The 16982-nt window shown below is 41.4% G+C and overlaps 1 protein-coding gene across 2 annotated transcripts in view; it reads right to left on the reverse strand.

Annotated features, from left to right (window-relative positions):
* Window positions 1-6592: 6592 nt before the first annotated feature.
* The window catches only part of SLCO5A1 (solute carrier organic anion transporter family member 5A1), a 124409-nt gene continuing 114019 nt past the window's right edge, over window positions 6593-16982 (reverse strand). For both annotated transcript variants that reach the window (XM_081214306.1, XM_081214305.1), the window contains 3 exons: window positions 15217-15458; window positions 13118-13182; window positions 6593-9780 (listed from right to left, as the gene is read on the reverse strand). In XM_081214306.1, the coding sequence (XP_081070432.1) occupies window positions 9323-9780; window positions 13118-13182; window positions 15217-15458 (765 nt within the window). In that variant the 3' untranslated portion in view covers window positions 6593-9322. The remainder of the gene's footprint in view (window positions 9781-13117; window positions 13183-15216; window positions 15459-16982) is intronic.

The raw sequence follows: 16982 nt of genomic DNA on the forward strand, positions 1-16982 counted from the left end.
GGCTGTAGAGCGCAGACTCAGTAGCTGTGGCACACGGGCTTAGTTGCTCCGCGGCACATGGGATCTTCCCGGACCAGGGCTCGAACGCGAGTCCCCTGAACTGGCTGGCGGATTCTTAACCACTGCGCCACCAGGGAAGTCCCTTTAATAAATGTTTATTGGAGTATAGTTGATTTGCAGTGTTGTGTTAGTTTCAGTGGTACAGCACAGTGATATACATGTAACCACTCTTTTTAAGATTCTTTTCCCATATAGGTTCCTTCCCCCATTTCTGACCAAGAAACTTACCTAATATGCCTACTGTTCATGCTGATCTAGACAACTCACCTTCCTCTAAGTTGTGTGGTGGACTTTGGGGACGTCCGCAGCCTAATACTTTGGGCTGATAGCGCACCTGTTGCTGTACGAAGTAAGCAGAGAGAATGACTTTCAAACATTAGATTGCTCCTGGTGGGACTAGGGTGTCCTAGTCCTGCTCCCTGGTGTTAGGGAAAGCACTGCAGAGGGTTGGGGGACAAGGAAACGACAAATGTTGAGGTTTTTTTGCGCTCAGCGTCGCTTCACTTTTCTGCTGGCAAAAGGAAGTGGTGAGTGAAGGTGTCTACCTTCTGTTCTGAGTTTCTAGCCCCCGCACAGGTGGGCATCCCAGGACTCCAGAATCTGCTTCCTCCCCGCCGCAAACCTCCTCCCCCACGTTACCTCACCTCCTAGCCTCAACAGCACAGGTGACCCAGAGCTAGAGTGGACACAACCACTAAAAGGTTTCATCCAAAGAGGAGATGTCATCCACCGTACAACCCCGATATGTATCCGGTCACTAGGAGCTCCTAAATCAAACCCAGGAACTGAAAGGGCCGAGAGATTACAGCCTGTGTTTTCCGTAATGACCATTAGGTGTCACCCTAGTGCAACTAAAGACCTCTTTGCTGGGCGCCAGGACCTGGGCCCTTGGCAAAGCTGCCATTTACATTGATTTCTAAAGTAGCAGCACTATCATTTCGACAAGAAAACATCTAGAACTTGATCCATGGCAAGTTTTCGCTCTTTCTTCAGTGCCTAGGATCTTAGCCACTCCAGCGGGCCAAAGAACAGTTTAGCTTTCCACTGATGTATATTGGTATTATGAGTTGGAATTGCATCAGACTTTGACGTTTAAATTCAAGAGTGAGCACCGAATATTGATCTCCTTGCTTTCCAATGACTCCGTGCAATTAAAAATGTTTTTTGGCTACACTGAAGCAACAGAGGCCACCTCTGCCTAGCTGACCATTTTAAAAAGAAGAAAGGAACTGGATGCTTTTTAACAGCTCTTAAGATGCTGAGGTTTTACCAAGTCTGGGGCTAAAGCAAGGAAGATGAGTGGCCACCTTCATAACCTTTCTGCTCTCTTCATTTCTTAAAGAGAAACCGTTTTCTCATGTGTCCACTTCAAATGGCACAAAATCCAGAATGGCTCTGCATCTCCCTTGAAAGCGTGCGATACTGAAGAGATTCAAGAGAATCCTTTTGCTTAAATTGCACACATAAGTGAAGAGAAGATGGTAGGTTTGGGCAGGGATTACCATTTGCTTTTTACATAAATGGCTCCCTGGTTAAATGCACGAAGACATGGAGGAAAAGAAAGCTTTACCCAGAAGTCAGCACAGAAGCACACACTCTCTCCAATTATCCATGTATCTCGGGCCACCGTGACCTTTTAGTTTAGGTGTGCAAGGGAGTGATGGAGTGAGAAATGGAAATCAATTGCCCTGCTTTCCGCCTATAGAGTGCTCGAAGCTGGCTTCTAAATATAACCACTTTGCACTTCAGTCCGTGAGTCATGCTGTTATTTCCATGGCTCCTTCCGCTCCTTCCGCCTCTCACTCAAAAGTTTTAGATGCCAGTGTACTTAGAAAACTCTGCTGGTCGTCAGACAAGAGCTCAGAATCCAGGGCTTTCTCTCCATGGTTGGGGTCTGACCACACGTTCTTCCTCCAGTCACAGGCCAGCTCCTGGGCCCCTTGAGCAATGACTAGCTTGTTATTCAGTAGAGACTGGGGAAAGGGAGCCTTTAACTGTTTTGTTGATCAAGTTTTGATATTTACTCCTTTGGAAATCATTCTTTTTTATGCTTGAGACTTTCCCTTGGTTTACCAATTTTATCCTTAACTTATCATGATCAACAGTGTGGCAAAGAAAAATACCCATCAAATGCCCACCCTCTGCTCCCTGACACTCCCAGGATCCCAGCAGTTAGGCAGGAACGTGGCACTAGTTCAGACTAATGCAGTTTGACATGTGTCACTTCCGGGCTGAGAAAAAGAAAAGGACTTTTGCCTTTCCCTGGGCTCTTTGCCTCAGCAACCAAAACCAACCCTGAAAGTTCCAAATGGGGCAGCTTCCAAGATGAGGAAGTCTCGTCAGCCTGGGTCCCTGAGGGACTCTGTGGAACAGACCCACATAGAAATGTCCCGTAAATGAGAAAAACTTTTGTGCTATGAGGCCACTGAGATTTGGGGGTTGGCATGTTATTTAAGCATAACTTAGCCTATCCTGACTAACACGAACCATATTCAAGCCATATAGCTCTGTAACCCCAAATTCTGTTTGAATTTAAATAGATAAGTGAAATATTTAAATTATTCTCTTTGCTAACTCAATGAAAAGTGTGCTACTGCAGACTTCTGAAACTACAGTCTTAATAGTTCCCACGTGGGAGACTTGGCTTCAAGGCAGAGTTATCAGTTACATAAGGAGTGCATGACTGCCATTTTCCAGAGTAAGTTGAGGCCCATTTAATCCCATCAAACCCCTGTGTCTAATAGTGGGAGAAAACACTGACATCATTACTTCTTCATCTCTTCAAACAACAAAAATCCTAAGAGACAAACTAATTTCAATCCAACACACTTTATTCTTTCTTTTTTTTTTTACTTTTTTTCTGAATTTTCAATGATCAAGTATTCAAGATGTTATAAACCAAGGTTTATTAGTACATTGACAATAGATTTCATTAAACACAGGAATTATACATCTTTTACATTACCCTAAGAGGTCTCCAAATAAATATTCATTTTAAAAATCACAAAATCAAACTCCTTTATGCAACAACTCAAAACAGCCTTTCATCACAAGCACACCCCTACACACAAAAACACACACGCTGAACACACACTCCACTAGGATCCTAATGCCAGTTTATTTGACACAGTATTACATTTCCTTTAACTAAAGAGTTAGAGGCTGACCTGCCTGTTTCATGTTTCTAAATTAATATTTGCGGTAGAGGTATGTATTTTAAGAAAAATGCCCACTATAATACCTTACCAATTATCCTTAGTTTTCATTTCTACATACAAACTTTAAACTTGTTTTGTTCACCCCTTTGGTTTAATATGTCCCTGCAATTACTTTAGTTTTCAATAATATCTTCTCCTGCAATTTTACTATGTAACAGTAGAATACCAGAAAAAGACAACACCTTCAAAACCTCAATATTAAAAACACCTTACATGGGTGTAAGGTTTTTTTGGAGAAGAAATAAGATGATCTGAAATATATTTTCCCCTCTCTCTGAAATTCTTTGTAGCATCTGATTATTCTGGCTTAAATAAATATCAAAAGCGCTGAGTTTTCCATAGAAAAGTACTCCCCCTTATACTCTTCATTTTTGCCGTGTAAAGTTCATGGATTAACTGTAGTAACCAGAGTAATGAGCGCTTGTTTTCTGAGTAGTTCTTCAGATTTCCAAAAGCAAAGCACATGCTGCCCCTTATCAGTGAAATACTGTGAATTCAGTGGTGCATTGTTGCAGTGAGCATGCATCGTCAAATACTTTTTGCACCGAGGCATTTATTTTTTAATGTTGCAAAAGCAAATACCCAGGAAGGGTTTTCGTCATATCTGACCCTTCCTAGGGCTGAGTAAAAACGAAGTGCTTAAAATAACCTCTTCAAACGTACACAGATCTGGGACAGCATCCTGGAAGGTAAGGAAAGGAGAGAAGACAGAAAAGATAAAGTGCGCGAGGCCACGAACTTCACCTTACCAGCCATGGCACTCCCTTCCGTTCCATGAAAGAGGAAATGCAAATATGTGTGTGTAAAGGGTATCTACCAGTCTGTATAACAGAATTAGCAAAACTGCAGTCTAGGCAATTCTGGGATTATGCAGTATTTTGATATCTATCTGCTACTTAGACTACTCAGTATGCACCTATATATCAATAGTTATGTTCATATTTCTGTGCCACTTAGGATGTTTGAAGCGCACACAAGGTCACAGAGTAAAACTGGCTACCACTCCAGGCTTGGCCTCTCCTGCTGCTCCCGGGCACAACTAGAGAATCTCTGCAAATGCTTCAGGTCCATTCAAACTATGAAGCTTCTCTTCCCTTTGGTGCACTTGTAGTTGATACAAAACAGGCTCCAAAAAGAAACTCTCTGGCTCCAAGTCCACCAAACAATGCAAGCTGGAAATGCAGACTAAGGGAGAAGTGTCTTGGTGGTGGGTAAAAAGGTAGGGCTGCCATTACCTTCTGCAGGTAAGCTGACATTTCTAGGAACATGCTTCTGTTTTTTTCCTGCAGCTACTAATGGTAACAATCAGGAGTAATCAGGTTGTGGTTTGGTTTATAACATACAACACTTATCTGTTCACTTAACATGTAACACTTTGTATGTGTCCATTTAAAACTTTTATTAAGAAACTTAAAAGCTATAGTCACTTTATAAAACTAATATAAGTGTTAACATTCTGAAACGGGGTGGGGGGGAAGCATACACTTGAAATCCCCAAAACTCAAATTCAACAAATCTGAACCACCTTTCCTCATTATGATTCATTTCAGAAACTCTACTGAGACTAAATGTTAACATTAGAATTGGATTTCTTCTATATTAAATAGGAACTATAAATAAATACTTGAGGTATGTTAGGACAAATAATTGTGAATATAAGACTTAGGTAAATAAATGTAAATTTACCTTGAAATTCAAAACATTAAATTTTGATGTTTCCTACAGATTTTTTTTTGTTTTACACAAGGAAATAATAATTACTCTTCAGAAACAGTAACACATCAAAAAATGAAATGCTTCATGTATGACTGATTCACTTGTTATAAAGCAGAAACTAATTAAAAAAAAAATGAAATGCTTCACCTCACTATCTTATAGTCACACCTTACCTATGTTAACCAAAACTACTGCACAGCATTACGTAGTGTAAGAAGTGCACAACAGAGAAACATGTGTCTGAACCCTGACTTGGCCACTGTGTACAATCCTAAACAAACCACGTTAACTCTCTGAGCCTCAGTTTTCATGATCTGGTTAAAAAAAAGAAAAACAATAAAAATAGTTATCTTGCAAAGTTATTAAGAGGATTTAAATGCATGATGTATATTAAGTACTTGACAAAATGCTCTGCCAATAGTCAACATTCAACGAATGCTCATTTGTTTCCTCTCTGCTGCTCTTTTCTTTTCCTTACCCTAATTCTGAATGACTTTTGACTGTTTTCAAGAGTTACATCCACCTACAAAGGATATGGATTTCAAGCTACAGAAGATAACCAAAATAATGTGTACTAACTGCCCACTCCACCCCCTGGGGTTTCTAAATTAATAGACTAGACTCAAGGATATTACATTTGCATATTGAAGTCAAATAATAGGGGGCTTCCCTGGTGGCGCAGTGGTTGAGAGTCCGCCTGCCGATGCAGGGGACACGGGTTCATGCCCCGGTCCGGGAAGATCCCACATGCCGTGGAGCAGCTGGGCCCGTGATCCATGGCCGCTGAGCCTGCGCGTCCGGAGCCTGTGCTCCGCAACAGGAGAGGCCACAACAGTGAGAGGTCCGCGTACCACACACACACACACAAAAAAGTCAAATAATACATTAATCTATAGAGTTTTTAAAAGAAAAAGGTGACCTTTCCAAAAAATAAGTAATTAGAAGCCTAAGCTAACGGAGAGTGGCAATTAAACATTTAACAGGAGTGGTGACTCTAAAGTAACACAACCAATTTATTATCAAGCATATAAGGACCTAATATATATGTACAATTAAATGGTGTCATCTATCAAGTAGTCACTTCAGTTGACTATGTAATAGTCCAATGATGCCACCAGAACCCAAAGCATTTTGGGGACAACTCTTATTTGGTACATATTCCAAAATGTCAGTCCCCCAAGATTTTTACTACTTATCCTACATTCACCAACAACACAGTAATGATATACCTGCTATTTATAAGTACCAGATACTTGAGGAAGTACAATATTAACATGGTGGTGTACAGTTCAGGCCAATTTCTTTGAATTATGGCCTAATCAACCCAAAGGATTTCATAGATTGGCAGATGGTAATTGGGTAAAATGGTGCCTGATAGGGAAATGGTGCTCAGTCAGTGATGGCTGAACTGGATGACTGTTCATGGTAGAGAAGGGGGAGGGGGTCTCCAATTATACCTGATGAGTCCATCGTTTCAGATCGTAGATTTCTAAGAGTAGTTCCTTTCAAAATGTGCTACTGGGCTTCCCTGGTGGCGCAGTGGTTGAGAGTCCGCCTGCCGATGCAGGGGACATGGGTTCGTGCCCCAGTCCTGGAAGATCCCACATGCCGCGGAACGGCTAGGCCTATGAGCCATGGCCGCTGGGCCTGCGCGTCCGGAGCCTGTGCTCCGCAATGGCAGAGGCCACAACAGTGAGAGGCCCGCATACCGCAAAAAAAAAAAAAAAAAAAAAAAAAAAAAATGTGCTACTAAGATGAGAGAAATTCTAAGAGTGTTGGAACACACAATCTTAGCTACAAAAAAAAAAAAAAAAAAAGTGCCAATCCCACTAAAATTCTCTCAGTGCAGTTTCTTAACCATCAGAGGAAAATTAAGAAAATACCTATTCCCAATCTACATATCTTTAGCTCCAACACAAAAGGAAACTTTCTCTTCTAAAGGATTAAAGATCTCCCACAAAGGGTAAAGGGGATCACTAAGCTCCCAAAGTAGACATGAAGATAATCAGCAAAATTCTCTGAAGACCTTCAAACTACACCAAGTTGACCAAAGTTTGACAGACACAGTGTAATTACAGGCAACGATGCTTCTTATGACTTAGCCAAACAAGTCTGCCCCAAGGGAAGTCCTTGTCACCTGGGACCACTGACTCCACCCCCTGTAGACATTATTTAGTCTAACAATGAGAACCCTCTCCATAAACTGCATGCAACCAAGAGAACCATTTGACCAATGACATTCCTAGGTAGAGAAGAAGACAACCTTGAACCCAGGAATATTCACACAGCTCCACCTATGCAGCCATGGATGGAGGGAAAAAAGCCAGAATCATGGGTCAGTCTCATCCCTTCTATGGAAGACTGTAAATCAGCCAAGGAAACCATTTCCCAAATTAGCCTTACAGAAGCATAGGCTCATTGGCAGAAACCATCCACAATCATATTGATATTTGTACATTATAGTCCCTCCTAAGTCTGAGTTGTCATGATTCTTTTTCTGAGCAGTCAGATTCCATGAGTTAACTTGCCATCAGTCCACAGTGCCGTCAGGAGGCCTCTACCTTAAGGACCACATGGAAAACATTCTGTGTGGCGTCTAAATCAAAGTGATGTGCTGGGAGATACTGAAAAGGATGATGGATGTTGAACACCAAGGGCATGTGGAAACAGAAAGATCCTCTCTCGGAGTCACTTCAAGAAGGTTACAGTAGAAAGGAATTAAATGGAGGTATAAAATGATTCAGATAAGGTAGGATTCAGTATGGCAGACCAGTTTATTATACATAATTTTTAACCATTACTTGGGATCATAACCTAAATCCAGCTCACAGATCTCCCCCCTCCCGTGTTCAAGGTGATCTTCCTGATTAAATGACTTCATTTCAGAGTGACTGCAGCAATTTTCTGCACATAAAAAAGAAAGCTACACATGGGCTAGTGCTTCCAGGTATATAACTAAAATGCTCAGGTGAGACTCAATCTTACGTCTGTGGGATTTCTTTTTCCAACTCTTTTGAGTGTCAAGGTTACAATCCTCAACAACCCTTATGTGGGCCCTTAAAAGCTAAAAGAGGGCTTCCCTGGTGGCGCAGTGGTTGAGAATCTGCCTGCCAATGCAGGGGACATGGGTTCCAGCCCTGGTCTGGGAAGGTCCCACATGCCGTGGAGCAACTAAGCCCGTGCGCCACAACTACTGAGCCTGCGTTCTAGAGCCCGCGAGCCACAACTACTGAGCCTGTGCACTGCAACTACTGAAGGCTGCGCGCCTAGAGCCCATGCTCCTCAACAAGAGAAGCCACCGCAATGAGAAGCCCGCGCACCACAACGAAGAGTAGCCCCTGCTCATTGCCAACTAGAGGAAGCCCACATGCAGCAACGGAGACCCAATGCAGCCAAAAATAAATAAATAAATTTATATTTTAAAAAAAACTCTAAGAATTTCTGCAGCAATTTTCTTTGGATGAGAAAGCCATCAGTTTCTTTCCTTATTCTGCATCTCAAATGACAGTTTCTAGCCATATTGTTTAGCACACAGAGTGTTAAAGCCCCTTATGAAAGAATCCTGAAGTTGATATTCAAGCTCTCAGGTTCATGATTCAGCAGCTTCTTTAACTCCTTTACGGTGGGGCAGATAGACTAAAAGAGAATGTGTCTTATGAAACGAAGTTGCTGTTCCCTTTTTCACGCTACACTTATGGTTCCTTTGAAGCATTTGAAAAGTTCTACCTGATTTTTAGCTCTGTTATGGCTTACAATGCTATTAACAGTACTTTAGGGAAAGTTTAGCTTCCTAATTTCAGAACCGTATCTGTTTTAGTCTCTGACACTAAAAGTAACATGCTGCACTTACAGTTTCCCAATCAAATTGCATAGTTGAGGCAAATTCATTTGTGCTTTGTAGCAGGACTCACAGTAGGTGTTCATATCTAAAAACTTTGCTTTGTAAATGCAGAATCATGGTCAAGCTCACCCTTGTTCAGAGTGCATGCTAATGATATGCACCGCCATCACACTTCCCATGATTTTGTTAATCATGCACCCAGCCTTATACCATATTGGAGCATGAGCATCAAAATTAACAACTCAGAAATGGTAACAAATCTATCTAAACTCCTTCCTCTTGGAGAGAAGGGGGGAAAGGCTCAGTCTTGTTGAGGTATCCAGCCCTCAATCAACAGTGGCTGTGCATACTGAGTTTTGTTGGTTTGAGGATTGTATCTCTAGAGGTTAAAAAAAGAAAGAAAGGAAAGAAGGCACGGGTGTTTCTCAAGTCACCATATTCAACTCAACCAACAAAAGTCTTCCATTTTCAAGCTTCAGAAGGGAGGCTACACGGCAGCAGGGCTTTCTTCCAGCCCCTGGTCTGGGGAGGAACTTATTGCTTCTAGGAAGGGCCCCGGATAGGTCTGTGCTGTGTACTGGATCCCTTTTTGCAGACCAGTCTCTTCGTGGAATTCTCCCTGGGTGCTGAAAACTGGGCAAGATCTAGTCCGGACAGATGTATCGGCACTGTCGGTGTGGCCCACCGTCTCACTCACAGTGCTCAGAGGGAATTCTCTCCACCTCTGCCTCTGTAGTTCTTCCTCCTTGTATTTAATGGAGTACCAGGCCAAAAAAATAAAAATGAAGCCAACAAATTTGAGGCCAGCTGCCAAACCAAAATAGACAAAACGAAATGATGTGACATTGTACTCCCAGCAAGAGCCCTGCACGCCACACTCCTGTTGCCAGAGCATGCAGGTGGTGTCAATAACTGCTCCAAAGTAAATTGGAGTAGGAATGTATGCTAGAGTTGTCGGAAAAAAGAAAAAGAAAAATAGTTAGCACATCTTATAAGAGGAAACAGATCTGTAAATTAACAGGATGCTTGTTTGCTCTAAAAATCAGTTGAAGGGAGTGGTTTTCTCGTGTTACTTGATTTTTTGTAAATATATACCACATCTTGTCATAATATTCTTACCATACAAATGTTCACTAAATTGTAAATACTTTAAATCTTGTAGTTTGCAACTCAGTCAGAATGTGTTTTGGTTTTCAGGCATTTTATGATAGTTATTTTATAATTTATTATTATTTATTACAGTTGACATATTATGATGTAAGATGTCTAAAAAGCATTAACACATCTTTAGACATAAAAATTTCTATTGATAAAAGTGCAATGAGGGAGGGGAGCTCCCTGGCGATCCAGTGGTTAGGACTCGGTGCTTTCACTGCCGTAGCCCCAGGGTTCAATCCCTGGTGTGGGACCTAAGATCCCACAAGCCTCTCTGCCCAGCCAAGAAAAAAAAAATGCAATTAGGGAATCCTTTTAAACTTAAAAAATCAGATTTTGTTATGAAATACACAGCTGGCCATATTAGAACCCTTTATGATCCACAAAAATTCAGTACACTTAGTTCTTGTGGGTTGGGTTCTAGCCTTGGCTGCAGGAAGAGTATAAGGCAAGCACTGTGCCCTGTAAGTCGGAAATCGCATCAAATGGCTCTTGGAGTATGGAAATAAATAAGGCATAATATTCATCTTTACAGCTTATGCAGCACCTGTGATGAGTAGCAGCTTCATTGTTTGGGCTACGATGTAGACATTTCTTTACTCCCATAAGGAAAACTGTCTACCCAGGTAGACCTCCTTCATCACACGCTACTCCCTTTGCTGAAATGTGTCCCTATTCCCAACTTGTTCACCTTGCAAATATCTACTCCCCCTTTAAATTCCTGACTCATTCAGATGCTACCATATTACCATTGCATTTTGTGTACACCTCCATTTTGTCCACTATCACCCAGTATTGAAACTATTTGTAAGTCTGTCACCCATAAGCTCCTCGATGGCAGGGGCCATGCCTTTTATTCTTCACATCCCAATGACCTATCAGGACAGCCCATGGATCCTCAATAAGGGTTTATAAAAGGAAGTGATGAATGGAAGGAAAGGAAGAAGAAGAGAGAGAAGGGAGGAAGGGAAGGAGGAGGGGGAGAAGGGAGAGAGGACAGGTGGGCTAATAGCCCAGGAGGCTGCGAGTGGTACATTTTTATCTTTTGGCTGCACCGCACGGCATGTGGGATCTTAATTCCCTGACCAGGGGTCGAACCCGAGCCCTCTGCATTGGCAGCATGGAGTCTTAACCACTGGACCGCCGGGGAAGTCCACCAAGTGGTACATTTTTAAATACGCTGTATTCATTTAAAAGGAGATATGGTCACTACAACTGAAATGTAACATTATTGGTCTGGGCAAATTAGACGAAGGGGATTAAGAGGTACAAAACTCAAATCATAAATAAGCCACAGGGATGTAATACACAGCATAAGGAATATGGTCAGTAATATTGTTATAATGTTGTATGGGGATAGATGGTCACTGGACTCATCATCATGATCATGTCGTAATGTTTGCAAATGTCAAATTGTTATGGAGTACACTGGAAACTAACATAATATTGTACATCAACTATGTTTCACTTTTTAAAAATTTAACATCACTGAAATACCTGAAACTCTCTTTTTGCTTTGGCACTTGGGGAAATGGAAAGTGGCTGGTTGGCCCAACTATACTTTTTCATAATCAGTGGAACTTAAGGTAAGGTTGAATTAAATAATAAATGCCTGATATGTTTGTTCTCCCTCCACTAACTCCTTATGCTGTGGTGTGCACCTCTTGACTTATTCCGCATCCATATGAAATCACCCAAGCCCCTGGCATCACAGACAGGCCAAGCAAAAAGGAGGAACTACTTTTTTCTTTTCTTATTCAACTACCCCTTTGCTAAACAAATTTCCTTCTTTGAAAATAACTTTTTTGTTTTCAATGAGAAGTATAAGGCAAACTTCTTAACTAAATCAAAGAATGTCAGTAGTTCCTTGAACCAGCATTCTCTGGGAAACGGTGCTTTCAAAGTATCAATGTTACCAAAAAAATAAGCCGCCCAGGGAGTTCTCTGGCGGTCCAGTGGTTAGGACTTGGTGCTTTCACTGTCATGGCGGGGGTTCAATCCCTGGTCGGGGAACTAAGATCCCGAAAGCCATGTGGCACGGCGCCCCCTCCACAATATAAGTAAAATTAAAATCTGATATTTAAAAAAATAATAATAAGCCACCTAATTCTAAGCAACCAGAAGCCTTTGATGCGCACTGACAAGTCCTCACTCTAAGTCAGGGCCATCAAGCACAACATGAGACAAAATGAGAATTTCAGAGAGTATTCGTGTTGTCAAGGGCCAGATGATTTTTAAGTGTTTAAAATGTTTCATCCTTCAAGATTGAACTAAGCAACTTGAATCAAAAGAGTAATTTTTTGTGCTGTGGACAATGATACTGATTACTGGGGAAAATAACAGCTGAAGAAGATGACAGACTGCCACTTAAGAAAGAAAAAATATGCCTGACGATGAGGAAGTCATATAAAAATACACTGAAATCCATCAAGGGAATGGATCACTTCACATGCTGTTTCCCAGTCACTGTCCCAAGACATCACAAGTGATGCAGTGTTTGTAAGAATCAGAAGGCTATTCTTCATGTCCAAATAAACTTTGGGACTTACCCCACTGACATAGCGCTAACAAGCTTCTTTTGTTAATAAGTAAAACCTAGTCCTTATATATGTTTGGAAAACTTTCTTTTTTTTTTTTTTTTAGAATTTTTAATTTCTTTTCCTCAGGAAACTTGATCAGTATACTCTTTACCCAGCCCAATAAAATGACTGGAAAGAAGTAAGGAATTGAAGTTTTCACACACACAAAAAAATGAGCACCAATTCCCATCACTTTCATGTTACAAAGGCACAAAAGGGACAAAAACATCAGGATCATAAGCCCGTAACAATTTCTTGGTTCAAGATTTCTTACTCTACAAAACTCTGGGGAATTTAGCCCAAGTTTATGTTCACAGTGAAAGAGAAACTGATCTAAAGTCAGTTTTGTTTTCTTTCATCAGTGACAGAATTGGTCAGCTTTTAGTCCAAGTCAGGAAATGAGGAAGTTGTGCCTCGCCACTAACCTGTAAAATCCTAGCTACTATGAATGGTGACAAATGACTTGACTTGCCATTTTGAAAGGACAGTGGAAATTTGCCATCTACAAAGAGGAACAAAGAGGCACTCTTGGAAATACAGGAACATACCAAGTGTTCGCAATAAAACAAACTGCATTCCCAGGGCAAAAGGTCTCTCTTCATCTTCTACGGACCTACGAAGAAGGTAAAGAAAGAAATGTTTTAGATAATGGCCTGAAGAAAATGAATGTCAAATCAAGCTTGCTTAGCTGCAGAGCCAGGGACCAAACATGCTGGGCCAAAATATTGAATTCGCTAGAATTTACTAACAATAGCAGAACAAGACTGCTTATGGCTAAATCACCGAATAAAGGTCTCCCCAGTGAGACTGCAAAGAAACTCCGATTAACTCTACTTTTTGTGTAAATAATGGTGGAAGGACAAAGGTTCACAGCTGAAGGTATGGAAGGTGAAGGCACAGAAGTGGCTCTAACTGAGTTTTCTGAAGGCACAGAAGTGGCTCTGAGTTTGCAAAATCAATTCTGTTTAAAAAAAAAAAAATATATATATATATATATATATATATATATATATATATAGCATTTTATCCTAATTATTGCATTCTTTCTCTCTGTTTGCCTGCACTTTCCAGAATGGTAGGTGTGTACACTGAACATGACTCCTGTAATTTCTCAAGTATAGAGAAAAAAGGTGTTTTTTAAAAATGGTCCCCAAATGTGTAGGAAACAAGTCAAAAGTTAGAAAAAGAATGAACCCTCCCCAGTCACCTCACATTTTCTTCTCTTCCTAAAACTTATGCTCCAAGTAATTCCCACGTGGCAGGAAGATTGGAGTCTACTGATTTTGTAATCAGTAAAGATTAAAGGGCTTCTTTTCTCAAGTTTTGGGTTAGAAACCAACTGGTGATCTGCCATGTTTGAACATTATAAAATGGGCAGCCCTTATCTGGGTCTCTTAACATCTCTTGTAGAATTAAAGTTCAAAGTATTAGATTATTAGTGATTCACATTTTTTCATGACAAAGTACTTCATCCTTTCTATCCCATACACATAGGGTTCTCAGTATATAATGTAAAATTCCCAAGGACCAGCATGTTTGTCATCTTTTCCCCTTATTTCTTTATTTTCTCATAGCAATTTCCCCAGTGTGGAACACATTTTTGTTACTCTGTAAGTATCTGCTGATGGAGGAATTGAGCGAGTAAACCATGGGGACCAATGGGACTTCCGTGTGCTGTTATCTGGCAAGGAATGCATCGGCTAAACATGGTCTAACTCAGCATCCCATAGAAGGGAAGCCAGAATATGCAGAACAAGCATGGGAGCAGCCCAGCTGCCCTGCTAAGAATGACGTCTCAGCAGATGCATCCTACCAGGTGCCCAGCATTGTGGGGTACTGAGAAACCAGGGGGGACATAAAAGGGAGAAAGAATAGAGACTGACACCCCTCATTCCCTCATCACCCTGCATCCCAGCCCCCGTAAAGCTGCTGTGGGCGTGCTTTTGTTTCTTCACCACACTGCCTCCTTCCTTCCTTGGTCCACTGCAGTCTTTACTGCAAATACCAAAACTCTGATCCGAATGTGCTGGTGTCAGCATTTTAAATAGGGCTTCCATTAAGGTAACTTTCACATTCTCTCTTAGAAGCCAAAAAACACGAACAGGATATGTAACACAGCAAAGAAAGCACAGCATGAACAACTTAATAAATACGTTTCCAGGTCTGCCCTTTCCTTGATTCAACGTCAAAATTTTATGACAGTGAAATTAATTAAAGCAGCATTTGGAACTGCAAGACCAGCAGCAATGGCACTGATCCTGGAGCATTAAGCATCTACAAGGTTGGAGATAATATTCTTCGCTATGTGCACAATTTATTAACTTCCCCAAATGACTTGCCGCCTCCTCTAGGGCCAGGTTTCTTGCAGCTACAACGGTCACGGCTTTCAGTTCCTGCACTTGAACCTTTTAGGGTAGAGACTTCAGGGACCAAAGGCACCCAAAATAAGTTTCCCTGAACTATAGGGAGAGAACGCATCTGAATAAAGAAAGTTCGGAAGTATGAAATGTTACCATCTTCCTCTCCTTTCCTGCACAATCTCACTTTGCTTTCCTCTCTGTTTTACCACATCAGCCCCCAGTCTGGACCAGGAATTCTGGCAACTCTGAGTGTATAACCCACCCTAGACGTTGAATGCTGTCCTCACCTGAGAGTTACTATGATGGCTGATGGCTGGGCACATGCTGTGATGAAGGTCACTATGAACAGAAAAACTAAGAACGGGATGAGGGTGTTACAGCTCCGTTTACACTTCCCAGACACAGCATAGCCGTTCTCATTGAGATACGTTTTGACAATAACCACGCGGACCTGGCTGCGCTGCCCCACTGTGGGAGGCGTGATCACTTGGCGGCTTTGGACACAGGTGCACTCTGTGTAATTCCGCATCTAAGTGATAACAAAGATGAGTTGGATGCTAAGCAAAATTCAGCATAGGAATAGTCAGACAAAGTTAAAATGCTCTAAAATCACTCTAGCATTTAAACATATGCAGAATATTTCACTGAAAATATCTTCTGGGAGTTCCCTGGTGGCCTAGCAGTTAGGATTCCAGGCTTTCACTGCCATGGCCCGGGTTCAACCCCTGGTTGGGGAAATGAGATCCCACAAGCCTCACAGAGCGACCAAAAAGAAAAAGAAAGAAAAGAAAAGATCTTCCTCGTTTTAACAGTTAGGATCCAAAGAGTGCATCAAACAACATCACAATCTGCTGGTCAAGATTGTTGAAACCTAAACTTTGACAAGACGCTTTCAACATTCCATTCTATACCATTCACATTCCAGATGCTCATTCGGGGTCATAATCATATGCTGTTTCCATGGCTGTTTAATTCTTGGGCTCTCCAATTAAAGAAGCCCTTCAAAAACAGGAACTAAGCCTTATTTTTATTTGTGCCCACCAGAGTGCCTAGCACAACCCTGAACACAGTGTAGGACCTAAAGTAAATATCTGTTCAATAAATACAGAGAATTCATAACGCAGCCGTGATGACCTCAGCGTCCATAATAGTGAATATATCATTGGCTGTTTCATTTGAAACCAGCTAATGCAAGGGATTAAAAACGTGTTTCAAACAAAACAGCTAATTAACCTTTCCTGCCTATTATGCTGCTGAATGGACATCAGATGAATTCACTGTCACTGTGACCTCTTGACCACCTAGAGAAGCAGGAGGAACAAGTACAAAGATGGGCCACTGTTTGGCTGCCTGTGCTCCAAGGACTGTGGGCCCCTTTGTAAGATGATGGCTGACCCGGGGATGTGATCACCAAGGAGCCCATGTTTTCCCCACTCCCCTGAAGAGAGTTTTGAAGCCTCAGGTTATTGTTTATCTTGGCAAATGACCAGATGTCTGGACCAGAGTAAGGTCCAGAAAGCCTGATGTTATCTCCTTCCATCCCCTTCTTTTTGCACTCCCAGGAAAGATAGTCCAGAAATGAAACTAGATTCCATAAAATAGGACATGTGGTCATCTGTGTGCATGACCTCCTTAGGCATACTTACGTCCACGCTTATTGCCAAGGGTAAGGTTGGTCAAAGTTGCTATCGATTTTTAATTATGCGATGCTTTTGGTTTTCTTTATCAATTGAGTTTTTAGTGTGTTGTTTGGTTAACCCTACAATGTGTAGCAAAACATCTTTGCATATTTCTGATTGATCCTTTCCAATAACTAGACTAGAAGACAAGTTGTATACATGGCTGCTTAAACAGGAAAAATCCATGCCTCTGTTGTTAGAAAAGTATGTATCAATTTTTCAAATTGTGATAAGACACACTTCACGCTTATGTGCTACTTATACGCTTGTGCTGTCAATTTTCAGCATGATATCAAGTGAGTGTAAGAAAGTTACTTTTAAAGTTAAAAAAAAATGAGCACGCTGTACCAGAGGACTCACTCACTCCCAGGGAA

The sequence above is a fragment of the Mesoplodon bidens genome (assembly GCF_964165515.1).
Source record: "Mesoplodon bidens genome assembly, chromosome: 16".
Classification (NCBI taxonomy): Eukaryota; Metazoa; Chordata; class Mammalia; order Artiodactyla; family Ziphiidae; genus Mesoplodon; species Mesoplodon bidens.